This window comes from Clupea harengus, chromosome 26 (genome assembly GCF_900700415.2).
Source record: "Clupea harengus chromosome 26, Ch_v2.0.2, whole genome shotgun sequence".
Taxonomy (NCBI): Eukaryota; Metazoa; Chordata; class Actinopteri; order Clupeiformes; family Clupeidae; genus Clupea; species Clupea harengus.
Window position 1 is genome coordinate 2585153 of NC_045177.1, and position 15791 is coordinate 2600943.

Below are 15791 nucleotides of genomic sequence, written 5' to 3' on the forward strand. Positions count from 1 at the left end.
AAGGTGGAGAAATGATCGTTATTATTGGTGTTAAAAATGTCTTTTTGTTAAAGCAGTGATGTATTTGTCATGTTTTGTCGCTGTCGATGCATGTCATGAGAATAATAAGAAGTTTTTTTTTTTTTTTCATTTAAATGTAGTCTTCTGTCTGTTTGCCCTTATCTGCAGAGGTATGACAGGGGGCATTGAGTGATATAACACAGCACACCGTTATGTTTTGTCTTTGTCATTATTCTGTGAAGTAAAAATGTCTTTTTGCTAAATGAGTGATTAACACAGCACACCGTTATGTTTTTCTCTAAAATGTATTTTTGCTAAATGAGTGATAAAACACAGCTCACTGTTATGTTTTTCTCTACACTGTCGATGCATGTTATGTACACCTTCCTGCCATTAAAGATACAGAATAAAGTCTAATGTAAAGGAACCAAGCATTTGTTTATTTTAATCTATTATCACCTTGTATTGAAATTGTAGGGCAACACAAATTCATTCACATTACCTGTTATTATCAGAAACGTTTATCCCAAACAACTTCCTGTACAGGTGGGGTATATCTGACCACGTCCATGTTGTTAGTACCATAAAGTAGTAAATACGGGATGAACCCACACACACACACACTCCACATACACGCACACACACATCAATTAGTAAATACGGGATGAAGGTCTTTTTGATTGACCTCTCCATAGTTACCACAGGGTGAAAGTTAATTGAATTGACCTCTCCATAGTTACCACAGGGTCAAGGTTAATTTAATTGAGATCTCCATAGTTACCTCAGGGTGAAGGTTTATTTGATTGACCTCTCCATAGTTACCACAGGGTGAAGGTTCATTTGCTTGACATCTCCATAGTTACCACAGGGTGAAGGTTCATTTGATTGACCTCTCTATAGTTGCCACTGTGGTTCATTACCATGACACACATGGCTTCACTTGTATGTTAGACTCGGACCATATAAAGAAAGTAAAATAGCCACACAGAATGTCACTGCAAAAACGTTACATAAGTAACATTCTTGCCCTCAAGTCATCGTCATTCAATATATCAGCTATCTGACCGATCTTACACTTCATCTCCATCAACATGAAATCTATTGGAGCAGGACTGCAGTGTGTGGATATATTTATATATTATATTATTATATATCAAGTCATCATAACATACAGTATATCAGCTCTCTGATCAATCCTAAACGTAATCTCCATATAAATATATTTATTTATTATTTTCGAACCAGATCTGCAGTGTGTGGATATATTTATATATCATATTATTATATATCAAGTCATCATGACATACAGTACATCAGCTCTCTGATCAGTCTTAAACTTAATCTCCATATAAATATATTTGATATGTTATTTTTTGGAGCAAAACTGCAGTATGTGGATATCCTTCCTGTGTCCATCTGCTGATCCCAACTTGGCTTTTCAGCTTCTTGATTATAGGTATACATTAGACCTATAATTCTAGGCTTCAATTCAAAACTATAGCATGTATATATGCATATATATAAATCCATATAAGGACTGTGGTGTAATGTATTTTTTTTATTATTTTCAAAGCAACTGTTTTTAAAATTACTAATATTTAGTTTGGAAGATCTAAAATAAATGGAGACAATTAAATCTGTATTACCACTGTAATAGCTTTGAAACAACACAACCCAAACTAGAAGGCAAGCGCCAGAGTCCTGCTGTCACACTCCAGTCCAGAGGGTGGCAGTACTGCATAGTTTTATGGTTGGTTTCTCAAACACAAGGAGTTCACAAGTAAGAAGATTTCACAGGAGTGCACGGAAAAGTTGCGGCTGATTCAGAAAAGGCTGAGTTTCGTCGACATTGCTGTGATAAACACTGCCTAACGTCCTATCAGACATAAACAACAAAATATCAGATCTCTGTGTGCACATTTATACGAGGGACGTTTTAGGTCATAGTATCATAACGTCTTAGCCTGCTTCGTTAGCTCCCTACGTTAGCCTACTCGAATGCATCCGGAGACCGTGAGTTACTCCGTGCAAAGTGCGATGTTCCAATTAGACGATGAAAACAAAGCTTGAAAGTCACTCTCTATTTGTCTCTGTGTTGAGTTAAAACCAGAGTGAGAGGACGGGCATCCCTGGCCATATAGTAAACTCTGGACGAGATAATCTCTTTTCGGTTGCTAACATGAATCTTGGACTGCCGACACACCAGGTACCCCTGATACTGACAGTGAAAGAAGAGGTCATAAAAGAAGAGGAATACGGACATATGATTACATGGCAAGATGATGAAGAAAAGCCCATTGCAGATCTTCACTGTAAAACGGAATCAGACTTCACAGAGTCACTAAGCTCCACTTATAATGAAACACTACAGACAACAGTGGAGGTTAAAGTGAAGAAAGAAGAGGATGATCAAGATCACAACGATTGTCTTCTGGAAAGTAAGTAATTTCAGACTGATGCACTAAGAGCTGTGCTCAATGGTCAACTGATGATGATGTATTGTGATGTGTATTGAAACCAACACAATTCTGTCAATGTGCTGGCATTCTTTGAGTGTTCTCAAATATTTTCGTCTGATACCTTTCAATTTCCAGGCGTTAACGCAAAAATAGATTTTTTTTCTTAAAAAATGTGACCTGGGATGGCCCAGGAAGGCAAAGGGGTATCTAGGGGTGGCAAAGGGGTATCTAGGGCAGTGTTTCCCCTAGGTTTACAGCTTTGGGGGGGGGGGGTGCGGCGCGGCGTGGCGTGGCGTGGTCACGACCAGTGGTGGAATGTAACAAAGTATTTTTACTTCGTTACTTTACTTAAGTAAATTTTTACGTATCTGTACTTTACTTAAGTAAAAATAATAGTGCATACTTTTCACTTTTACTCCATTCAATTTTTTAGCTATTATCTATACTTTTACTCCGCTACATTTCTACAATATGTGCTGTTACTCGTTACATTTTATGAACATAGTTTCGCCAAAATGTTGCCTACACAAAACCATGGATTGCGTTGCTGTTTTGGAAGTTGAAACCAATCAGGTGGCTCTATCAACTCCAATGATATCAGAGTGGGCGTTTGGCAGCAGCACTAGCGGTAGCTTTGCCTGTTATAGTTGAACATTCAGCCTGACTACTGCCTATTCAACATGGATCCAGAGTCGGCCTGAACTGAGCCCTCTGATATGAGCCACCCTTGGCTCTATTTAAAAGATATGTTCGAGTTCAAAGGCCCCAAGAATGACTCCTGGAGGTTTCAATGCGTTTCCTGTCTCCCTCAAAAAAAGGAGTTGCTAGCCTTCAATAATTCACCCTCAAATTTAAAGTAGCATATCGAGGTAAGCAGAGTGATTGCTATGCTAAGTTAATGTCCCTGACTTTTGAATATTGATTTCATTCGTTTACTGACATGATATTATAATGTTATCTAGCGAAATGCATGTTGACATACAGCAATAGCATAAAAAAAAACATGATTGGACCTTCATTATATATTTAACGTAGTGGTAAGATAAAGCTGGTAGGTTAGCTATGTCAAGCTAGCGTGCCTTGTTCTGTCCAGTTTTACAATTACATTTGTTTTTCATGTTCCATGTTTCCCTTTTTTACACGTTTACAATTAAATAAAAGATTTAAAGATATCACATGGTGTCTTTATTGGTTTGGCTTAATGGTATTAACTTTGCAAATAATCCCTGGTAGATAACTTGTCATCCGCAGAATTGTAAGATATAGTGTGAACAGTATTACAGATGGTAGGCACAATAAGTACACCAACCTTTCCAATTAACAAATGTTGTTGCTTATAATTATTACTAGTACTGACATCGGTAGAGGCATTTATTACCAGTAGCTATTTCTTTATCAAAATGGCACAGCCTAGACATTGAGAGACAACCCATTGCGTGAGTACTTTTACTTTTAATACTTAAAGTAAATTTAAAAGTAAGTACTTTTTACTTTTACTTAAGTAGGATTGTTGATGTAGTACTTTTACTTTTACTTTTACTTTTATCTTCCTGGGTACTTGTACTTTTACTTAAGTACTAAACTTCAGTACTTCCTCCACCACTGGCCACGACACAAACGCTTAAAGGAATAATGGTGTTCATGTGTTTCTTTTAATGACAGCAGTCAATATAACAACTGAACAATTATTTTAACTGTACACTATACTGTATATAGTATAACAGCACGCAAGACTAGTGTGCTGCACATTGTAGTTCAGATTAATATATGATTATTATGATGAGCCAATGCATGTCATGATTTGGGGATGACATCCAGGCCTATGACTGATGCATTAAGGTAAACATACACATGCAAATTGTTATATATATACTCAACCATTTGTTTTGATCTGTATTTGGAATTGAATATTTCCTTGTCAGGTCACAATGAATTGCTGCATCTAGAACATCTGTCTGTCATTCTAAATCCATATGGAACTCTTTCAGGTGCATCAGAACATCCAGATGGAACACAACAGAAGCTCCATGGACAGAATGATGAACTCAACCAGCAACTCAATGGAAGGCCGTACCACTGCACAGTCTGCAGGGAGAGTTTCACGGTCCTGAGAGAACTCGAGGAACACCAGGAAACACACACTCTTAGTGTTAATCAAAAGCAGAACACTGGTGAGAAGCTTCATAAATGTACCCAGTGTGGAAAAGCATATACATGTTCCTCAAGTCTTCAAAGGCATATACTAATACACACTGGAAAGAAGCTTCATGTATGTGTCCAGTGTGGAAAAGCATTTTCACAGATTTCAAGTCTTAAAGCACATATGCTAGTACACACTGGAGAGAAGCCTCATACATGTACAGAGTGTGGGAAAATGTTTGCACACCCTAATACCCTCAACAGACATATGCTAATACACACTGGAGAGAAGCCTCATAAATGTGCCCAGTGTGGAAAAGCATTTACATGTTCCTCAAATCTTAAAACCCACATGTTAATACACACTGGTGAGAAGCCTCACAAATGTGCCCAGTGTGGAAAAGCATTTTCACGCGTTTCAGATCTTAAAACCCACATGTTAATACACACTGGAGTGAAGCCTCATAAATGTGCCCAGTGTGGTAAAGCATTTCCACGCGTTTCACATCTTAAAACACATATGTTAATACACACTGGAGTGAAGCCTCATAAATGTGCCCAGTGTGGAAAAGCATTTACATGTTCCTCAAATCTTAAAATCCATATATTAATACACACTGGTGAGAAGCCTCACAAATGTGCCCAGTGTGGAAAAGCATTTTCACGCATTTCAGATCTTAAAACCCACATGTTAATACACACTGGAGTGAAGCCTCATAAATGTGCCCAGTGTGGAAAAGCATTTTCACAGATTTCAAGTCTTAGAAACCATATGTTAATACACACTGGAGAGAAGCCTCATAAATGTGCCCAGTGTGGAAAAGCATTTACATGTTCCTCAAATCTTAAAACCCATGTGTTAATACACACTGGAGAGAAGCCTCATGAATGTGCCCAGTGTGGAAAAGCATTTTCACGCATTAGAATTCTTAAAACACATATGTTAATACACACTGGTGAGAAGCCTCACAAATGTGCCCAGTGTGGAAAAGCATTTTCACGCGTTTCAGATCTTAAAACCCACATGTTAATACACAGTGGAGTGAAGCCTCATAAATGTGCCCAGTGTGGAAAAGCATTTTCACAGATTTCAAGTCTTAGAAACCATATGTTAATACACACTGGAGAGAAGCCTCATAAATGTGCCCAGTGTGGAAAAGCATTTACGTGTTCCTCAAGTCTTAAAACCCATATGTTAATACACACTGGAGAGAAGCCTCATAAATGTGCCCAGTGTGGAAAAGCATTTTCACGCGTTTCACATCTCAAAACCCATATGTTAATACACACTGGAGAGAAGCCTCATAAATGTGCCCAGTGTGGAAAAGCATTTTCAGCCATTTCACATCTTAAAACACATAAACTAATACACACTGGAGAAAAGTCTCATAAATGTGCCTGACCTCTTATATGTTTACAATATGTAAAGGCATTTTCACTGGCATTTTCATACATTCATACTGTGTGGGAAAGGTCCTCAACTCTCTCTCTGTGTGTGTGTGTGTGTGTGTGTGTGTGTGTGTGTGTGTGTGTGTGTGTGTGTGTGTGTGTGTGTGTGTGTGTGTGTGTGTGTGTGTGTGTGTGTGTGTGTGGAAGAGAAGACTGGAGAGAAGCCTCATGAAGGTGCCCAGTGTGGGGGAAACACACACACACTCAGATAGAGTAGGAACAACCTCTACAACTCTTTAGAAACACATAGTGGAGAGACGCCTCATTAATGCATTGAGTGCATAAAAGCATTTGTACGCCATAGTGTTCTGAAAAAGAATGTGCCTTTACATAATAACTCTGTGATAAAGCATTTAGATACAGATCAAGCCTGCATTAATTGAAATATACAGAAAAGCAGTCATATATTTCCTCATGCACACACACACACACGTGCACACTCACACATGTACTACCACACACATGCACATCCTCATGCTCACACACACACACTCACACAGGCAGCACAGGCCAGGCTTCTTATTCAAACACACACACACACACACACACACACGAGTGTGTGAAAGATGCAAGCAAATCAATCCTTATTGATCAGTAACGAAAATGTTAGCACACACACACACACACTTACATTTCTTTGTTTGTCTGTTTAATTAGTTTTCTTCTGTCTGTTTGCCCTCATCTGCAGAGGTATGACAGGGGGCATTGAGTGATATAACACAGCACACCGTTATGTTTTTGTTTGTCATTATTCTGTGAAGTAAAAATGTCTTTTAGCTAAATGAGTGATATACCACAGCTCACCGTTATGTTTGTCTCCTAAAATGTCTTTTTGCTAAATGAGTGATATAACACAGCTCACTGTTATGTTTTTCTCTACACTGTCTATGCATGTTATGTAGACCTTCCTGCCATTAAAGATAAAAAATAAAGTGTAATGTGAAGAAACCAAGCATTTGTTTATTTTACTCTTATCACCTTGTAGTGAAATTGTAGGGCAACACAAATATTCCAAACAACTTCCTGTACAGGTGGGGTATACCTGGCTGATGACGGTTTATTTGACTGACATCTCCGTAGTTAGCACAGGGTGAAGGTTCATATGATTGACATCGCCATAGTTACCACAGGGTGAAGGTTCATTTGACTGACATCTTCGTAGTTAGCACAGGGTGACAGTTCATTTAATTGAAATCTTCAAGATGAAGGTTACTTACCATCAGACACATGGACATGTTGTACTCAAATACATTTTTCTTTTAAAGGTTGAAAATCCACACACTGTGCTTTCATTGCAAAATGTTGAACGTGCAACATTTCAGTCCTCAAGTCATCATTATTAAATATATCAGCTATCTGACCAATCCTAAACTTCCTCTGCATCATTTTTGGAGCAACTGCAGTGTCCCCTTACCCTTCCTGTGTCCTGCACCTGGTGAGTGTCCCCTTACCCTTCGCACGCACACACACACACACACTTAAATTTCTTTGTCTGTTTGCCCTCATCTGCAGAGGTATGGCAAAGGGGATTGAGTGTATATAGCACAGCACACCGTTATGTTTTTCTTTGTAATTATTCTGTGAAGTAAAAATTTCTTTTTGCTAAATGAGTGATATAACGCAGCTCACAGTTAGGTTTTTTTCTACACTGTCGATGCATGTTATGTACACCTTCCTGCCATTAAAGATACAGAATAAAGTGTAATGTAAAGAAACCAAGCATTTGTTTATTTTACTCTATTATCACCTTGTAGTGAAATTGTAGGGAAACACAAATATTCTACATTCATTCACATTACCTCTGTTATTATCAGAAACGTTTATCCCAAAGAACTTCCTGTACAGGTGGGGTATACCTGACCACGTCCATGTTGTTAGTACCATAAAGTAGTAAATATGGGATGAACACACACACACACACACTCCACATACACGCACACACACATCAATTAGTAAATACGGGATTAAGGTTTATTTGATTGACCTCTCCATAGTTACCACAGGGTGAAGGTTCATTTGATTGACCTCTCCATAGTTACCACAGGGTGAAGGTTCATTTGATTGACCTCTCCATAGTTACCACGGGGTGAAGGTTCATTTGATTGACCTCTCCATCAGTGGCGGCTCCTGAAGAAATTCTCAGGGAGGGCAATTTTTTTGATAATGATTAAGGCGACCCATTAAGTAAGTTAGCTGATTAACTCATACAGCAATACCTTTTTGTCCACTATTGGCAGCACACAACAGTCATATGTCCCCTCTTGCTACATAGCTAGAGTAGCAAGTTACAGGTGGAAAGCTATGGAAGAAAGTTGCATCCAGGAGCCTTCATAAGCAAACATGATGTGCCTCCACATACACACACATACATTTGGTCTAGGAAGTCCTAATTGTTTTGTTGTTAATGTATCTTCACTAGTACGCCGACTAAAAAGGAGTTTCTGTCAAAGAGCGAATCGAGATATTGCACTGAACAGGAGCCATCTTGACAGAATATGCCTCTGTCGAGCTGTATGACGTTCGTATACGCTTTTACGTCCATTACTTATGACACGACATGGAGGGGCGAGAATGCATTGAGAGCTCTGTTTTGTGAAAAAAAAATTATTTAACATGGGAGTCAATGGGAGAGGTCTGGGGCCATTTTCATTTCGCCCCATTTGGGGCCATTTGAAGCACGACTTTAGGCTGACTGAATGACTGTTACCTGATTCGACAATGACATACAGAGGCAGATCAGACGGTCTAGTGGTAGAATCCGACAGAAAAAAAAATATTACATTTAAATTTACATGTCGTCTTTTACGCGACTTACAAGGACATTGCGTTCATACATCAGGACGTTTTTTTTTTTTTTTTTTTTCCTAGGCAGTGCGTCGCCCCAATCGCCCTTATGGACAAGCCGCCCCTGCTCTCCATAGTTACCACAGGGTGAAGGTTAATTTGATTGACCTCTCCATAGTTACCACAGGGTGAAGGTTCATTTGATTGACCTCTCCATAGTTACCACAGGGTGAAGGTTCATTTGAATGTCACTGCAAAAACGCTACATAAGTAACATTCTTGCCCTCAAGTCATCATCATTCAATATATCAGCTATCTGACCGATCTTACACTTCATCTCCATCAACATGAAATCTATTTATATATTATTTTTGGAGCAGGACTGCAGTGTGTGGATATATTTATATATTATATTATTATTTAACAAGTCATCATGACATACAGTATATCAGCTCTCTGATCAGTCTTAAACTTTATCTCCATATAAATATATTGATAAATTATTTTCTAACCAGATCTGCAGTGTGTGGATATCATATTATTATATATCAAGTCATCATGACATATAGTATATCAGCTCTCTGATCAGTCTTCAACTTCAACAAATCTCCATATAAATATATTTGATATGTTATTTTTGGAGCAAAACTGCAGTATGTGGATATCCTTGTCGGTAGGAAAACTGTATGATCAGGGAAAGTGTATTAAAACCGGATGTCGTCACTTTAAGCCGGTCTCTGGTTGGATAAAGCTTTTCAGCCGAAATGGACAAGGACCTTTGATTTATTCTGTAGGAACCATGCCGATGCCTGACTTTTAATATTGTGTGACGTTGTTAAAGTTCAAGTTCAACATTAATAGCGATTGAATTACCCTTGTGTCGTGTAATCGCTAGCGGTAAATAAACGTTAATAACTTGAATGACTGATTAAGGATATATGTTACACATCACAAACACATGTAATCGATGGGTTTTGGGGGAAATGAGGTAATTGGTTAGCTTAAATTGCAGTATCTTAGGCGAGCTAATTGACCTGGCTAGCTATAGCGGAATTAACAGTGCTAGCTTTGTGTTTGGTCATATAGCTTCGTAAAAGTTCGGTTAACAAGTCACTTGTGTGTTTAGTTGTATGACTTCGTAAAAGTTCGGTTAACAAGTCAATTGAGCATTAAGCCACCTGACTATAATGGGTCTATTCATATTAGCATGCTAACGTTAGACTTATTAGCAGCGAGGCTAGCTAGCTACTATGTGTTCCAATGGATTGTTGGTCTAAGCGTTAGCTTCAGTTAAGACCTACGTGTACCACATGAACAACTAAACGAGTCAATGTAGACACATAAAAAGTTGTGTAGATAGCTTTATTCACATAAGCCGTATAACTTCACAAAAATAATAATAATTTAAAGAAAACCGATCGTTTGCATGCCAGGCGATCAACACAACTTCTCAACTAAAAAGTAAAGGTCCTTGTCCATTTCTGCTGAAAAGCTTTATCCAACCAGAGACCGGCTTAAAGTGACGACATCCGGTTTTAATACACTTTCCCTGATCATACAGTTTTCCTACCGACAATCCTTCCTGTGTCCATCTGCTGATCCCAATTTGGCAGTAATTTTCCAGTCCACACGGTGGCAGTATGTCGCCGTATTCTTGTTGGTATATCAACTGCAATGGTTGGTTGGAGAAGAAAACTTCAGATTCCACGAGAAAACTTCCAGAGGAGCCCGTCGACTTTTTCCCGTGATAAACCTCCTTTTGGTTATCTACAGAGCAGAAAGAACAGGTCAGCGTGTGAGTGCATTGGAGGTATGATTTTGCAAACTATTATAACATCATAGTTATTCCTTGGTTAATTGATATCATACATTAGCACTTTCATGTTTCAGCCGAATGCTAGCGAAAGATCCAGAGACCGCGGCAATGGGTTACTCTGTTCAAATTATTTATGTATCGTTACTCTGCAATTTTCATCGTCTTCTTTCTCTTTGCTATGTTCATGCTGTATTCAGAAATGTGAGCTTGAAAGTCATTAACGTTACTTTTTTTTTAACGTAGAGGAAGCTCTACATCAGACTGCTCGTTGGTCGGTTGCCAGCATGAGTCTTGGGCTGCCGTTGAGCTCTGGCTGTGATGAAAAGTCCGAGACATCCCTGATAATGTTAGTGAAAGAAGAGGAATATGGACACGTTATTAGACGTCAAGATGACGAGGAAAAGCTCATTGCAGATTTTCACTGTAAAACTGAAACGGAGTCACTAAGCACCAGTTACAGTGAATTACTGCAGACTACAGTTGAGATGAAGAAAGAAGAGGATGAGCAAGAACACCAGGACTGTGATTCTCCTCAGGAAAGTAAGTTCACACTGATACACTAGGAGCTGTGTTCATTAATTAAGATAGGTTTTCTTTACGTCTTGTGAAGTGATACAGTTTTAGAAAGTTTGTCAGTTAAAGAAACTGTAGAAAAGAACAGTCAGTCTCTTCTTCTGGTCTCTGACGTAGCACCCCATTCAGTGCCTACCGTGTGTTGTTGGAGTGGGCACTCAAAGGAGAGCGCCTCCCTTTGATAATCGACTGCAGGCACTGAATGGGGTGCTATTTTAGTGTATTCTTGTATACTTTGTTCAACAAAGGCTAACTTCATCTCTTACAGATTGCTGTCATACTAAATGTGTTGATTACAAAAAGTTAAACAATAAATACAAATAGGTTGTATTTTGGAGACACAATGAACGCATACTCATGTGATGCGTGCATATGCATCCCTGTCCCTACATAGAAGAGGTTGGCTGTTCTCCTACAGTTGAGGGTGTAGGGGGGGTGAGTACATTATTCAGAATGGTGAGTCAATACAATATGTTGCCATGGTAATGTTGTGAACAGCTAGTCAGTGTCATATCCTTCATATTTTAGCAAACAAAAAGGGGGCTGATATGGTGAAGACGGGGGGGAGGACCTGGCGGTGCAAACCCATGACAGCGACGCGATACGCTTCCATCGCTTTGAGTGGGCGTGTTGTAGCGTGTGTAAATATCATTTTCAAACCGTCAGAGACGACACCAAACATTCTGATTCACCAAAAAATCGCTCCTCATTTGCATAGGATTCAACTTTTTCCAACTTTTATCGGTCGCGTCGCCCAAAACGGTGGTCTACGTCACAATGGATTGGCTCCCGTTGAAATGCATGGGATTTAGAATATCGCGTCGCTCGTAAAGGTGTCATGGGTTTGCACCGGGAGACTCCAGATTGTACTCCTTCTGAGGAGCTGGCTCTCCAGCACAATAGGGGTAGGCCCATTATGGAGGGCATGGCTGGGGGCAGCTCCTCTGGAGAGGTGGGCAGTACTGTGAGTAGGCCCATTATGGAGGGCATGGCTGGGGGCAGCTCCTCTGGAGAGGTGGGCATTGCTGTGAGTAGGCCCATTATGGAGGGCATGGCTGGGGGCAGAGAGGTGGGCACTGGGCAGTACTGGAGGGAGGCCTTATCTCAAAGGTAGGGGCACTTAATTCTATGAGTTTCCTTCATAATTAGTCATTTTGTTAACCATCGTCACATTTTGCAGTGGCTGGACCCTCAGTAGTATTGCTGCAGCCACCCCCCAATGTGTTGGTCGGAGGAGAGGAGCCCACTGATGTAAGTTGATATTGCTGCATCATTGTGTAATGATTCTATACATGTTCATTGTGTGTGTCTTTTAAAAACCAAATACAATTTTCCAAAGTTCCTAATAATTCCTAATTCACTAACAGGAGGCCAGTCCAGACGATGAGGAGACTGTGTCGGCGTTCTCCGGTGATGTGGTAAAAGCAAGTTGTGGAAACCAATACTCCTATCCAACTCACTCCTTGTGAGTGGTATTTGGACTAAATCAATGCATTCCTTTAGGCAAATCCTGCTGGACCACGGCCTGATCCGCCTGAGCCTGGCCCCTCTCACTCTGCTGGAACTGGGGATGGGGAGGAGAGTTCTCATTTAATACCCTCACATTGTGAGGGGAGGTCTGAGTTTAGTTGGCATCTGACCACCACACTGAACAAAGTTATGAATGGTTTTCTTGTCTTTTTTGTTCAGGCTGACCATGAAGATGTGCGGACGCTGTACAAGCGGTACTTGCGCGCGAAAATTACCAAACTCCACTGGAGCTCAGTGAAGCTTCAGTTAGAGGTTCAACTGCTTCAACGGCAGCTGGATGTACGTAAGTGTAACCATGTAAAGCAAAGCTTTGCCTAAAGTATTTGTGAGCTTTGGTATGAATTGTAACTGAACTGAAATTCTTATTTCTTGTGCACCTTCATTTACAGGCTGACCAATAGAGTACAAATAAAGGCTTTATTCTACAACATGGATCTCTTAAATTATTCTTGAACATGTTCCTCTATTCAGAATCAGAACTATTTTTATTGCCAAGTATACTCTCACATACAGGACATTGACTTGGTGATTTCGGAGCATGGGACATAGACAACAATCTATATGTACAATTTAAATAGAATACAAATAAGGGTAATAGTAAACACACAAATAATCAAAACAAGAATTACAGTATGAGCATACTGTGCAAGCGCAAGTCTTAACAAAATAGCAATAAATGATGTGCACTTGCTGTGATGTGTTGAATGAATAAGGATGCAAAAAAAGTGCATTGTGTGCGGGGGACCCTGAGTCAGTGTGTGTGTGTGTGTGTGGGGGGGGTGGGGCTTGGGGGTCCCAGAGTCAGTGTGGTGCAGGGGGGTCCCAGAGTCAGTGTGGTGGTGGGGGCTTGTTTGTGAGCCCCACTGCGGAGGGGAAGAAACTGTTCAGGTGGTGGCGAGGTTTTGGTTTTAATGGACCGGAGTCTTTTGCCGGATGGGAGTCTCTGGAAGAGGTGGTGGCCGGGATGGGAAGGGTCAGCAATGATCCTGCCTGCTGTCTTGCTGGTCCTGGAGTGGAACAGGTCTGGGAGAAACGGCAGGTCGCAGCCGATGGCCGAATGATCTGCTGCAGCCTGCCTTTGTCCTCGGCAGTGGAGGCGGCAAACCAGACGGTGATTGATGAGGTGGGGATGGACTCTGATGGCTGAGGATGGACTATTAATGGGTAACTTAAAAGCAAAGAGGGTGGCAAACCATATACCCATTAACCATATAAATGAAACATGCAAACATAAAGAGAAAAAAATGAAATCTTTCCGTCTTCTATTTTTTTCCCCCTCAAAAAGTCTTTATTTTAGCTGGTTGAATCGTCTCAAACTCAAGCTGTCTGCGTTAGGAAAGACCATCTCCTTCACCCATGATGTCATATTGTTGTTCATACACCCATCATTTGGTGTATGCGGGGATGAGGAGCAGTGAACGGGGATCTGACTCCCATGAGTGGGGGGTAGGGACCCGAGACTCGGAGCAGTGAAAGGTGTGTGACAATGTTTCAATAATCGGGCACTGGTAGCAGTCGCTGGTAAATCAGTTACCTGTGCCTTTTGACAAACATATTTGCAGGTAACCTTTATTAGAGTATTGATCTAGAAATGCTAATGTTAGGAATTGATGTGGAGATGAAATGGTAAACTTTGCTGCCCACCGTACATATCAGCGTTGCCTCTTTGTGACCGACACATCAGATCACATCTTACATCCAAGTATGTACTATGTAGAAGTTTATCTAGCATCAAAGCAAAGACTTTTGGAATAGACAGTGCTACCGGGGTTTAATGTAAAGGTTCATTTTTAAGATCATGTTATCTCTATTATCAAGTGTTTTACACGCCCTAAGACTTCTGGTTGTTTCTATATTTATTTAGCAAATATTTTTGTCAAAAGGCAGAGGTAACTGACTCACTCAGTCAACAGCATAGGCCCAGTGACCTCCATGACCTTGGCATTGATAACAGCATAGGCCCAGTGACCTCATTGACCTTGACATTGATAACAGCATAGGCACAGTGACCTCATTGATAACAGCATAGGCCCAGTGACCTCATTGACCTTGGCATTGATAACGTCTTGATAACGTCTTGCTTTGAACACAAGTCATTGTTATAAAATCAGAATTAACTTGACAGTTTGCTTGAATTAAGTTATTGTCAACCTCGCTCCTTCGAAGATGACGCACTCGCGATGAAAGGTTAAACCCACGTGTGATATTCACAAGGGCATCCTAACCCTGTAGGGATCAGCTGAACCTGAGCACCCTCTGAGAACACCAAAAGAAAAGACATGCAGAGAACCCACAGAAATGTTAATTAATGCTAAATGCTAAATGCCATATCAGGTATATGAACCCACATAAATGTTAATTAATGCCAATGCCATATAAGCTATAGGAACCCACATAAATGTTAGGTAATGCTAAATGCCATATCTGTTATATGATAAATGCCCCAATCTTGCCCGAATGCACACAAGGCCTTGTGGAGTAAGTCACTGTAGAGAGGGGCCCGTCTCTCTCTCTCCCTTCCTATCCTCTCCTCCCTCCCTCCCTCTCTCTCTCCCTTCCTATCCTCTCCTCCCTCCCTCTCTCTCTCCCTTCCTATCCTCTCTTCCCTCTCTCTCTCCCTCCCTCCCTCTCTCTCGCCCTTCCTATCCTCTCCTCCCTCCCTCCCTCTCTCTCTCTCTCCCTTCCTATCCTCTCTTCCCTCTCTCTCTCCCTCCCTCCCTCTCTCTCGCCCTTCCTATCCTCTCCTCCCTCTCTCTCTCCCTTCCTATCCTCTCTTCCCTCTCTCTCTCTCTCTCTCTCTCTCTCTCTCTCTCTCTCTCTCTCTCTCTCTCTCTCTCTCTCTCTCTCTTCCTCTGTCTCAGTAAGGGACTTGATTGGCCCTAATCTGGCATCGTCCTGCACCCACTGATAATGCCACTCTGAGCTTCAATACTGTTGGAGATCACTTCCACGGTCTGGCTGTAGTAATATTTGTTCTGAAACTGTATGAATTGAATGTTATTATTGAAGTTTTTGTTCGATTTGCTTTCTTTGTTAATATG

At 40.6% G+C, this 15791-nt stretch overlaps 2 protein-coding genes and 1 pseudogene across 2 annotated transcripts in view; all 3 read left to right on the forward strand.

The window, feature by feature from the left end:
• LOC116219769 (zinc finger protein 502-like) overlaps window positions 1–15791 on the forward strand; it is a 59428-nt gene that overhangs the window by 30833 nt on the left and 12804 nt on the right. The gene's annotated exons all lie outside the window — the stretch shown is intronic.
• LOC116219783 lies at window positions 1760–6097 on the forward strand (annotated as a pseudogene).
• Window positions 10489–13897, forward strand: LOC105896104. Its single transcript, XM_031563453.2, has 7 exons — window positions 10489–10641; window positions 10891–11187; window positions 12401–12471; window positions 12588–12638; window positions 12724–12798; window positions 12910–13029; window positions 13577–13897. The coding sequence occupies exons 1-7, from the start codon at window positions 10506–10508 to the stop codon at window positions 13895–13897; spliced, it is 1071 nt and encodes a 356-aa protein (XP_031419313.1). The 5' UTR covers window positions 10489–10505.

Coding starts and splice junctions, on each gene's coding strand:
- LOC105896104 (XM_031563453.2), top strand. CDS start 10,506: ATGGTTGGTTGGAGAAGAAAACTTCAGATTCCACGAGAAAACTTCCAG. Junction 12,639..12,723: donor CGGCGTTCTCCGGTGATGTG/GTAAAAGCAAGT, acceptor GCATTCCTTTAG/GCAAATCCTGCTGGACCACG. Junction 13,030..13,576: donor TGCTTCAACGGCAGCTGGAT/GTACGTAAGTGT, acceptor GGGGGGTCCCAG/AGTCAGTGTGGTGGTGGGGG.